Source organism: Apostichopus japonicus, chromosome 4, assembly GCF_037975245.1.
Source record: "Apostichopus japonicus isolate 1M-3 chromosome 4, ASM3797524v1, whole genome shotgun sequence".
Taxonomy (NCBI): domain Eukaryota; kingdom Metazoa; phylum Echinodermata; class Holothuroidea; order Aspidochirotida; family Stichopodidae; genus Apostichopus; species Apostichopus japonicus.
Window position 1 is genome coordinate 15,916,156 of NC_092564.1, and position 12,218 is coordinate 15,928,373.

General features: G+C 35.5%; 2 protein-coding genes across 2 annotated transcripts in view; one reads left to right on the forward strand and one right to left on the reverse strand.

The window, feature by feature from the left end:
* Positions 1–11,140, reverse strand: part of LOC139966590 (uncharacterized) — a 29,555-nt gene extending 18,415 nt beyond the window's left edge. Inside the window, exons 1-3 of the mRNA XM_071969780.1 lie at positions 10,552–11,140; positions 2,958–3,014; positions 1,886–1,942 (exon numbers count right to left, since the gene is read on the reverse strand). Of these exons, the coding sequence (XP_071825881.1) occupies positions 1,886–1,942; positions 2,958–3,014; positions 10,552–10,710 (273 nt within the window). The 5' untranslated portion in view covers positions 10,711–11,140. The remainder of the gene's footprint in view (positions 1–1,885; positions 1,943–2,957; positions 3,015–10,551) is intronic.
* The window catches only part of LOC139966591 (uncharacterized), an 85,516-nt gene that overhangs the window by 57,551 nt on the left and 15,747 nt on the right, over positions 1–12,218 (forward strand). The window contains exon 8 of the mRNA XM_071969781.1: positions 11,575–11,642. Coding sequence (XP_071825882.1) covers positions 11,575–11,642 — 68 coding nt within the window. The remainder of the gene's footprint in view (positions 1–11,574; positions 11,643–12,218) is intronic.

Below are 12,218 nucleotides of genomic sequence, written 5' to 3' on the forward strand. Positions count from 1 at the left end.
TAAAATTCCAATTTACCTAAGAACTATTTGGGTAAAAAACACACTTACTTCACTGGGCCCCGATTCTGCTGATATATCTGTATCAATTTCGTCATGGCTAGCATCCTGCAATGTTAAATGGAAAGTATTAACTTGATAGCATGTCTCCTATGTATACCTGAAAATTGAATACAAACATGCACTTTGCCGCAGTGTATGGAGATAGATTCTATAGCATGTCTCCTATGTATACCTGAAAATTGGGTACTAACATATGTTTCATGATGTGTCGCAGTGTATTGGGATAGATTCTATAGCATGTCTCCTATGTATACCTGAAAATTGAATACAATATGTTTCATGGTGTGTCACAGTGTACTGAGATAGATTCTAGAGCATGTCTCCTATGTATACCTGACAATTGAAAACAAACATATGTTTCACATTGTGTCATAGTGTACAGTGGCCAAATGTTGGCTATATTGAACTGACAAATATTCCACTAAAAGTCAGTTTGACCAACAGTTATCTCCATCTTTTCTTATCAAAGATTTTGGGTTCATATTTTTTTTTTATCTCAGTAGGCTAACAACCAACATGGATTTTTTTTAAAATCAGTTTGTCACCAAAGTATATCTGACACAAATACTGTGCATGATACCTGTGTTTCACAATGTGTCAAAGTATACAGTACCCAACTGATGACTACATTGAACAAACGAGTAATCCATCTCGAGTCAGCTTGACACTCAATATTATCCACTAAATATAGCCTACAAAGGGTAAAGAGCACTTCCAGAGAATGAAATATCACTTAGGTATACTGATAACCAAAATGAATGATAAGTTGATTGTATTTGATATCCCCAAGTTTTCAGCCACATTCCATCTATAATATCCTTTATACATGGAGAGGTTAAAAGGCCATCGTAATGTTACAGATAAAATTCCAATTTACCTAAGAACTATTTGGGTAAAAAACACACTTACTTCACTGGGCCCCGATTCTGCTGATATATCTGTATCAATTTCGTCATGGCTAGCATCCTGCAATGTTAAATGGAAAGTATTAACTTGATAGCATGTCTCCTATGTATACCTGAAAATTGAATACAAACATGCACTTTGCCGTAGTGTATGGAGATAGATTCTATAGCATGTCTCCTATGTATACCTGAAAATTGGGTACTAACATATGTTTCATGATGTGTCGCAGTGTATTGGGATAGATTCTATAGCATGTCTCCTATGTATACCTGAAAATTGAATACAAACCTATTTGTCATGATGTGTACTGAGATAGATTCTATAGCATGTCTTCTATGTATACCTGACAATTGAAAACAAGCATTTGTTTCACATTGTGTCATAGTGTGCAGTGGCCAACTGTTGGCAATATTGAACTTACAAATATTCCACTAAAAGTCAGTTTGACCAACAGTTATCTCCATCTTTTCTTATCAAAGATTTTGGGTTCATATTTTTTTTTTATCTCAGTAGGCTAACAACCAACATGGATTTTTTTTTAAATCAGTTTGTCACCAAAGTATATCTGACACAAATACTGTGCATGATACCTGTGTTTCACAATGTGTCAAAGTATACAGTACCCAACTGATGACTACATTGAACAAACGAGTAATCCATCTCGAGTCAGCTTGACACTCAATATTATCCACTAAATATAGCCTACAAAGGGTAAAGAGCACTTCCAGAGAATGAAATATCACTTAGGTATACTGATAACCAAAATGAATGATAAGTTGATTGTATTTGATATCCCCAAGTTTTCAGCCACATTCCATCTATAATATCCTTTATACATGGAGAGGTTAAAAGGCCATCGTAATGTTACAGATAAAATTCCAATTTACCTAAGAACTATTTGGGTAAAAAACACACTTACTTCACTGGGCCCCGATTCTGCTGATATATCTGTATCAATTTCGTCATGGCTAGCATCCTGCAATGTTAAATGGAAAGTATTAACTTGATAGCATGTCTCCTATGTATACCTGAAAATTGAATACAAACATGCACTTTGCCGTAGTGTATGGAGATAGATTCTATAGCATGTCTCCTATGTATACCTGAAAATTGGGTACTAACATATGTTTCATGATGTGTCGCAGTGTATTGGGATAGATTCTATAGCATGTCTCCTATGTATACCTGAAAATTGAATACTAACATATTTGTCATGATGTGTACTGAGATAGATTCTATAGCATGTCTCCTATGTATACCTGAAAATTGGGTACTAACATATGTTTCATGATGTGTCGCAGTGTATTGGGATAGATTCTATAGCATGTCTCCTATGTATACCTGAAAATTGAATACTAACATATTTGTCATGATGTGTACTGAGATTGATTCTATAGCATGTCTTCTATGTATACCTGACAATTGAAAACAAGCATTTGTTTCACATTGTGTCATAGTGTGCAGTGGCCAACTGTTGGCAATATTGAACTTACAAATATTCCACTAAAAGTCAGTTTGACCAACAGTTATCTCCATCTTTTCTTATCAAAGATTTTGGGTTCATATTTTTTTTTTATCTCAGTAGGCTAACAACCAACATGGATTTTTTTTTAAATCAGTTTGTCACCAAAGTATATCTGACACAAATACTGTGCATGATACCTGTGTTTCACAATGTGTCAAAGTATACAGTACCCAACTGATGACTACATTGAACAAACGAGTAATCCATCTCGAGTCAGCTTGACACTCAATATTATCCACTAAATATAGCCTACAAAGGGTAAAGAGCACTTCCAGAGAATGAAATATCACTTAGGTATACTGATAACCAAAATGAATGATAAGTTGATTGTATTTGATATCCCCAAGTTTTCAGCCACATTCCATCTATAATATCCTTTATACATGGAGAGGTTAAAAGGCCATCGTAATGTTACAGATAAAATTCCAATTTACCTAAGAACTATTTGGGTAAAAAACACACTTACTTCACTGGGCCCCGATTCTGCTAATATATCTGTATCAATTTCGTCATGGCTAGCATCCTGCAATGTTAAATGGAAAGTATTAACTTGATAGCATGTCTCCTAGGCATACATGGTTATTAAAATACATATTCTCTACAGTGTAGAGTGTGTACTGTTCCAGATGTTGACTATGTTGAACTGACAGTGTTACAACAAAGTTCTGTTTTATACCAGATAGCCTACCACGAAGATGCATACCACAAAGAGTGATTTTTGAGGATTTGTGTTTGTTTTTTATCTTAGTAGGCCAACAACCATGAATTGAATTGATTCTAATATTTTTTGTTTTGAAATATATAATAGTGTAAATGATGCCTACAAGAAGGAGTGTTATTTAGAAAGAATGTATTGTTAAGTAAGTATAGGCTGACAGCCAAAATGGAAATGATTCTACGGCATGTCTCCTAAGTATACCTAGTAATTGAAAACAGATTACAGTGTGTCATGTATACTGTTCCCAGATGTTGACTATGTTAAGCTAACTGGTCATATTACAAATTTCAGTTTTACAACAGATGTTATCATTAATGATGCCTTCTGTAAAGAGTGAATAATTAAGAAAGAATTTATTTTCAGCTAGGAAAGTTGACAACCAAAGTGAAATAGGTTCTACAGTGTGTCTTCTAATTATACCTTACAATTGAATACAAACATATGTTTCACAATTTGTCACAGTGTATTGAGATAGATTATATGGCAGGTCTCCTATGTATACCTGACAATTGAATACTAACATATGTTTCATGATGCGTCACAGTGTACTGAGATAGATTCTATAGCACGTCTCCTATGTATACCTGAAAATTGAATACTAACATATGTTTCATGATGTGTCACAATGTACTGAAATAGATTTTATAGCATGTCTCCTATGTATACCTGAAATTGAATACAAACATGATTCACACTTTGTCGCAGTGTATTGAGATAGATTCTATTGTATGTCTCCTATGTATACCTGAAAAATGGGTACTAACATATGTTTCATAATGTGTCGCAGTGTATTGGGATAGATTCTATAGCATGTCTCCTATGTATACCTGAAAATTGGGTACTAACATATGTTTCATGATGTGTCGCAGTGTATTGGGATAGATTCTATAGCATGTCTCCTATGTATACCTGAAAATTGAATACAAACATATGTTTCACATTGTGTCATAGTGTACAGTGGCCAAATGTTGGCTATATTGAACTTACAAATATTCCACTAAAAGTCAGTTTGACCAACAGTTATCTCCATCTTTTCTTATCAAAGATTTTGGGTTCATATTGTTTGTTTTTTTTAATTCAGAAGGCTAACAACCAAAGAGGGTTTTTTTTAAATCAGTTTGTCACCAAAGTATATCTGACACAAATACTGTGCATGATACCTGTGTTTCACAATGTGTCAAAGTGTACAGTACCCAACTGATGACTACATTGAACAAACGAGTAATCCATCTCGAGTCAGCTTGACACTCAATATTATCCTCTAAATATATGTTGGTTCAGTACTTTACATTTGATACAAAAAGTTTCTTCTACAACAGCTTCCCAAAATGTGTATGTGTCGCAATAGGTTAAGTTTTAACCGCAAATTACAGTACGATTCATTATTTGCATATTACACCAAAATTTGCACTTGGCGTCCAGATGGCAGGAAAATGTACCATCATGTTCAATGTGTTGTGTATGAACTTCAACAAGTTCAAATATCGATGATATAGTTATATTCTGTGACTAATGTCAGTGGGAATTATGTGTGTAAAAACTTGGGTTTTCCACGTGTTATATATATATAGAAATTTTACGTAAGTGGAGCGAATGTAGGGGCGGCTCGTTGATTGTGAGGAAGCACTTATCTAAGCATCAATATTTGTGAAAAATATCATAAGGTTTTTCAGATATTCTCTTTGAATGTGCCCTTCATATATCTCTCTCTATCCGTCTATTCAAAGCTCAACATTTAGAATAATGCTGTTAGAGGAAAAATTATCGTCATAATCAAAATATCGCGATAATGTTGGAACTATTTATCGTGCCGGTAAAAAGCAAATACTGCCCAACCCTACTCTCAGGCACCTCCCCCCCCCCACCCGCACAATCTCCACAACACAAAATATCAGAAACATTAAACAAAACAGAAATATTATTTAATTGTCCCACATTTCAGTTGTTACAGAGAAAACCAAATTAACATAACTTGAGCACAGCTTGAACACACTCACTAAGCGGAAGTATTACTTGTTGCACAGTGAGTGCCAATTTAAGCCCAGATGCTACATTATACAGTATGTTTAGATATAACCTACTAAACTGTTTATATTTTAACTGTTTGAACTTTTGTATGACTTTAGGCCTTCCATCCTTCGAGTAGCAATTTAGCAGATAAGTTAATGTTGTTTTGGGGTCAATTCAAGTTAATATTTGCAATTCCAAAATGTTTTTTACCTTGTGAATGGAAATTTAGAATGCCAAACATATATTCTAAGCAACTTACAAATGGATTGAGAAAATCTAGTAAAATGTGTCATTAGCAATCAGAAAGACAATTAACATATGCTTTCATTTTTTTTAATGATAACTGATCCAAAAGATGAAAATCCTCTGGATGCATCTAGTCATAGCATGGCATCATGTTCATAGCAGCAATAGTAACAAATATGGAAATCATTTTTTGTAGAAATTTAGAGATTTATTTCCTATTTTAAAACACTCAGTGAATATGCATCCACATTGAAGAGAATGTTTTAATTCTTTTCCCAGTTGTGGCATGCAGATTGCCAATGCATTTAACAGCTCACAGTAGGTTGATTCTTTGACCCGGCATCTGTGAAGTTACTCCCAAATGGCTATAGGGTTTTGAAGTTGAATGTTTGTTAATATTTTATTGAAAAATTCTCATGAGATTTTGGGCCCACAAGAAAAGTCTCATGTGAAAGAACTAGCCAGTTGAACACTGTTGCATGCCTATACTTTGCATTATGCACTGTGAAAACTGCCTACAGTAAACCATCCAACAAGAGACCTTATATCTTAAGCTAGATCTAGTAATGGCAATCACACAATTTGCAGTAGGTGCGAAGCCAAACCACATATACAATGACTTCCTGTCTTCATTAAAGCAGTGAGTAAGTCTGATGAAAACTTTACAACTGTACCTTGACTAGCTGACAACTTTATGTAGGGAGGGTAACAGATTCAAGTTTTGCCCCATAATATTTTTTAAATCAGAGTTAAGATGTCCAGTGGCAACTGTGGACCATTTTCAGTGTCCTCATGAAGAACATTCTTGAACACAATTGTAACGTGTGGTTAGCAGTGACTGCATTGCAATGTTGGGATTATTCTGACATTTTCATTGCAACCGACCTATTCATGCAACAACAGATCTTAGTCATCCTACCTTACATCCTAAGCTACTCAATAAACTATCACACAATGAAAATAAAGTGTGAAGCCAACCCACATTTATAAGGGTCTTCCTTTGTCAGTAAGCATCAGTTAGCATGCTAATAACTTTGCAACAGTAGCCTGACTAGCTGACATGGTGAGCATTTGAGAAACTTTATCGATGGGAAATTTCTGAGGGGAATATCACTATATTGTGTGAGTCACAGATTCCAAGGATTTTCCCATAATATTTTTTTTTAAATCAGAACCAGATACCTACATGCCAGTTCTAAAATTTTCATGGCAATCTTTCTATTTTTATTTATCTATTAAGGAGGGCAATGTTCTGCACAATTCTTTCACTAAAAACACAATGGGATAGGATAACAAGATACAACTCTATTCATAGTGTTTACTGTATGCTGAAATGCCATTGAACATTTGATTCTGTCCCACAAGATTGTATAAATGCCCCATGTTAAATTACCAAGTATACATATAATCACAGTCTGCTCAACCAGCAATGATTACAAACTTAATGCTATCTTTCTGCACTTGGTACGTGTAATAGCTCCATAATGTGACTGTGGATGTGCTTGCCCCCTTTGTCTTATTTCCATGAAATCCTCATGCTTGATCACAGATGAAACCTGTTGCATCTCAAGATCTCATGTGTATATATCATATGTTGATCCTCCAAGGACCCTCTGAGTTCAAATGACTTAAATACTGTAGTTTCTATCATAAAAAAAGGAACTCAGAGAGTGCAGTTCAGGTACAATATTGTGGATCTGCACTACACCAACAATATTACAGTATCTCAGAAGAAATAAAGTTTATAGTCTACAATTATGTCTGCTGTACACACTTCTTTGAAACGTTAACTTCTGCCGCAGCACCCTAACATAACACTTACATACTTTCAGGCTAGTTTGTACCAAAATTACTCAATAAGTCTCCTTTGCACCTTGTGTGTTATGTTATCATGTTTAGTCTATCAATGATTTATTAATTAATAAAAGTTGGTCTATTTAAGCAATTTATTCCACTTCTTTATCATGTGACAAAAATAAATAAAATGAGGCTTTCTAAAATTGTATGTGTTTAAAGGTAGTCTGTATAGGCCCCACCACGCTATAATTGCTAGAAGTTTTCAAAACTACTTTCCTTGAGGTCTTTATTTCCCAAATTTTTCTCAGACATACTAAATGAACACACAGGATGACTGAATGTCCCAGTGAGGTAAATTTCCTCCTGGGTGGCACTAAAAACAGTTTAAGAATGTTGACCAAAAGTGACCATATTTGAAAATCTGTCATACTTGGGGCCAATACAGCATACCTTTAGCAGCGTGATTCTGGTCCCAAATGATAGGGCAAGCTTTTTGTACATCCAACCCAAGCTACATATGGCACAACCAGGGTTGGTTTCTATTCCCCCCAGGCTATACATTGCAACAAACAAAAAAGTTCAACATTTAGGCCTACTGGAGGCATGGGTGTGTGTAATTAGGGAAGTACAAGGCAGTGGTGGTCTGCAAAAAAGGCATATACAGAATTTAAAGGGGGCCCATACAAAATTCTTGGCGACTACCTGTGTTAGATAGTGTAAAACCGCCTACCCCCCCCCCCCCCCAATTTAGCTACTTTTATAGTAAATCATAATTCCTCTTCCAAACCAAATCTAGGCCTATCGTGAGAATCTGTAGTCTCGGAGCCAAATTCTATCCAACTCCAGCCAGATTCTATCTTTCTCCATCCTCCTAGCGGAAAGTAACGTGTGCGGAGAATAATGATACCTGTGTGACTACATGTTTGAGTTAGAAGAGAGGGGTAAATCCTTCATAAAAATCTAATTAATTTTGTTTATTTTTGCTGAGTTTATATGAAAAAAATGTTTCAATTGCTATCTTCCTCCTGCTTGTATTTTGGCTAATAGTATCATGCTCTCATCGGCTATGTGAAAGCTGGATGAATTCAGTTATTTTAAGACCTCGTAGTATTTGCCTCTCACATTTCGCCCCTAAAATCTTGGGTGGAAAACAACTTTTCAGGACTTAGCCTAGGCTCTAGCCTCCATTCCTGTATCATATATTTAATGCATTGGCTTAATTTTTTTTAACTAAATGGGCAATTAGCAAAATTGTAAAACTTTAAAAAGTCCACTTTCGTATTATTATTTTTGGTATGATATTGGAACATGTTTTCAGCCTTATATACTTATTGTTAACAAAACAACCATTGAATTGCTTAAATGTTGGGTTGCCCTATAGGCCTGAACCCATACTGGAAAGTATACATGTTACGCTGAATATCTTCGGCGTGCAATTATAACTTTACACAGCAATCTAATGGCCTGATTTTCCTAGAAAAACAAGCTGACGACGTTAGGCATGGTGTTACACATTATACTATATGAAATTTGGCTTAAATTCCAGACTACTTTAAAGTTTGAACACACACCTCCCAAAGAATAGGCTAGTGTAACCTTACTGTGAGTGTGTGTAGGCTTATGTTAGCATGGCCATTGGCTAACTGTATAACATAGGCTAGCCTAAAAAAACCAGTGAATGCGTAGGCTGAATTGCTAGGCTATACACTAGGCTAGTATTGGGAAGAAATCGCCGAGAAGTGCTGAGAATAATAACATAAATGTAGTCGAAATCATAGAACCATTTTGCATTTGAAGGTCTGCTGTATAGACCCCAAGTATAGCACGCTACCACAGAAAATTTTCTTGCGAATACGTAATCGATCTGCCTTGGTCGTAAAATGACCTCTCTTTTCCAATTAGTATGCAACGCCTGCCACATATTGTTTCTTGTACGAGGGTCTGTGTGAGTGTGTGTAGGCTAATGTTAGCATGGCCATTGGCTAACTGTATAACATAGGCTAGCCTAAAAAAACAGTGAATGCATAGGCTGAATTGCTAGGCTATACACTAGGCTAGTATTGGGAAGAAATCGCCGAGAAGTGTTGAGAATAATAACATAAATGTAGTCAAAATCATAGAACCATTTCGCATTTGAAGGTCTGCTGTATAGACCCCAAGTATAGCACGCTACCACAGAAAATTTTCTTGCGAATACGTAATCGATCTGCCTTGGTCGTAAAATGACCTCTCTTTTCCAATTAGTATGCAACGCCTGCCACATATTGTTTCTTGTACGAGGGTCTTAGTGTATACGCTGTATGATTAATCAACTACACTGTTGACATGTAAGGACATATTTCGTCACCGGCGTATTGTAGTAAATAAGGGTTTGAGAGTCTGGCCCATAACTTTGTAAGACCAAATACAAACTTCCCAGTATGGGCCTGAATGTGATTTTAATGGCGTTAATGGGTTTTGGGAGTTGTTTAAGGAACGTTCTGTCTGTGGCTTATTTTCTATAAATTAAAGGCCCTATAAGTTACCCAGTGCAAACGCTGCTATAGAAACCTACTCTAAACTACAGTAAAATCTCATCAAGCAAACTTCTTCAATTCAGTTCTACCCTCCTGAATCTTTTTCCATGTTCTCAATTCGCTCGCCTATTAAAGGTATACTGTATTGACCCCAGATATGCCAGATTTTCAAAATATGGTCACCTTTGGTCAAAATTCTTAAACTGTTTTTGTTACCACCCTGGATGAAATTTACCTCACTGGGACATTCAGTCATCTTTTGTGTTCATTTAGAATGAATGAGAACAATTGGAGAATAAATACCTTCCGGAAAGTCCTTGAATTTGAAAACTTCTAGCAATTATGGCATGCTATAATTTGGGGTTACACCCTAGGCCTATACAGACTACCTTCAATTTAAGTTAAGCCACTCTGCTCCTCAAAACCTAAGTTTAGCTACTCCTACGCCTGTGCTCTTTTCCCCAAAACGATCTGAATCTCCTTTTTGGAGAAAAAATACTGAATTTTCTTGAGCGGAGAGTAAATTCTCTTCATAGCCTAGGCCTATCCTAGGCGGAAAACGTTCGTGTTTTACTGAGGTCCAGCCTAGCTGTAGGCCTTCAGACGTTGGCCTAAGTGAGTGAGGCCTATATGCTCAGCAGCTAAAACGTAGGCCTGTATCCTATGACCAACTCGGGAAGAGTTAAAAATACGGACCGGTAATTTCGGCCTAAGCCTACTTACAGCCAGAGTGAAAAGGGTAGAAAAGATACTAGAGAAATGTTTTTTCTTACCTTTAAAGCTTTCAAAAATGTTTCCAGTGGGCTTCTCAAAGTTACGGCCGCGTTTCCCGGCGTAGCGTACATATAAAGATTGTACATTTTTCCGAAGAAGTTGGTTGAGGGCGCCTGTCCACACGGCCATATGTCAAGACTCTCCAGAGTCAGACACATTCATTTTTATAGGGTATATTTTAGAAACAGTACGATATATCTTTTATTTTAACTTTTTTGAAGGACAATGCATTGGCAATGAATCAGGCAAGACTTAAAGAATATTAGCATGGCAATTTTGTAAACATATAATCCGGAATTCTCGCAAAATTTAGGAAAAACTAGATGTCTCCAATATAGGCTTACACGTTACACTGTTGATATTACAGCTTAAATTTTATTGACTCTTCTTAACAATTAAGGACCCCACGAAGGGAAGTGGACTATTCCAACTTATCGGGAGTAGCGTTCTCTAATTGCAACCATACGATGGTTGTGTTAACATAAGCCTGGGCTACAGAACAGAGGCTTCAAACATAAAGGAGACAGTTATATGTCTCCTTAGAACGAATGGTTATTTTTGCAACACTGATATGTCCGCCCAATATACTTCTTGGTAAATATATATATATATATATATATATATATATATATATATATATATATATATATATATATATATATATATATATATATATATATATATATATATATATATATATATATATATATATATATATATATATATATATATATATATATATATATATATATATACTCATACCAAGGAGATACTTGTAATCGTACTCGTGCTGTTGTATATACACAAGTGACAAGTCTGGTATATCTATAGCTATAAGAATCGGGCCACTGAAGATGTTACCTTTATAAACTTTTCAGCAAGTCGGGCGGGAAGTGAAATGTGGTGATTTGAAACGAAACCAACCGTTTGATTTCAACTTAACGCGGAAATGGCAGATCAGATACCAACTAGTCTACCGTCTGATCCTTAAATTAAATCTCTTTCCATTTTTTTATTCACAGTAAAAGAATCAACCGTCTCGACTCTAATGATTATGAAGATGTCGATGAAATGAATATATGTAGGAGAGGTAAGTTATGCATTCTTTTTCATGACGAGAAAATGGACAGGTTTTTTTTAGTTATATTTTTAAGACAAGGTAATTGTATATTATGCTACTATCTGTAACATCGTTTTGCTTTGACCCAGGTCAGATCTGGATATAGCGTTTACGCGCAATTTATGCCGACGGTGTATTTGATTTCTTGAATTGGTTATATAGGTCAAGATAGGTCTATTATATATATGTAAAATGGGCCAGTTGGGTTTCTTTCAACAAATACAAATGTGTGTATTCAGATATGCATGTGACGTAAATATCTCTGACGTCATGTGACAAGGTCAAACATTGTACTGTATTTTATATTCAAAGATTTTATTGCTATAAAGTTTAGTACCAGGGAGGTTATTGGGATTAAAGTAAGCATATACATTCACCCATGCATACCCTCATGTGCCAACGAACGTGAAAACTTGTTATAATTTTGATTGGAAGTATTTATATAAATTGAACGCTAGCTATCTTTACCATGAACACTCTAAAATATTATATCATAGGCTTTATATAGACAAAATGCTTGCACTTGTTCTACCGCGTCAATGAGTA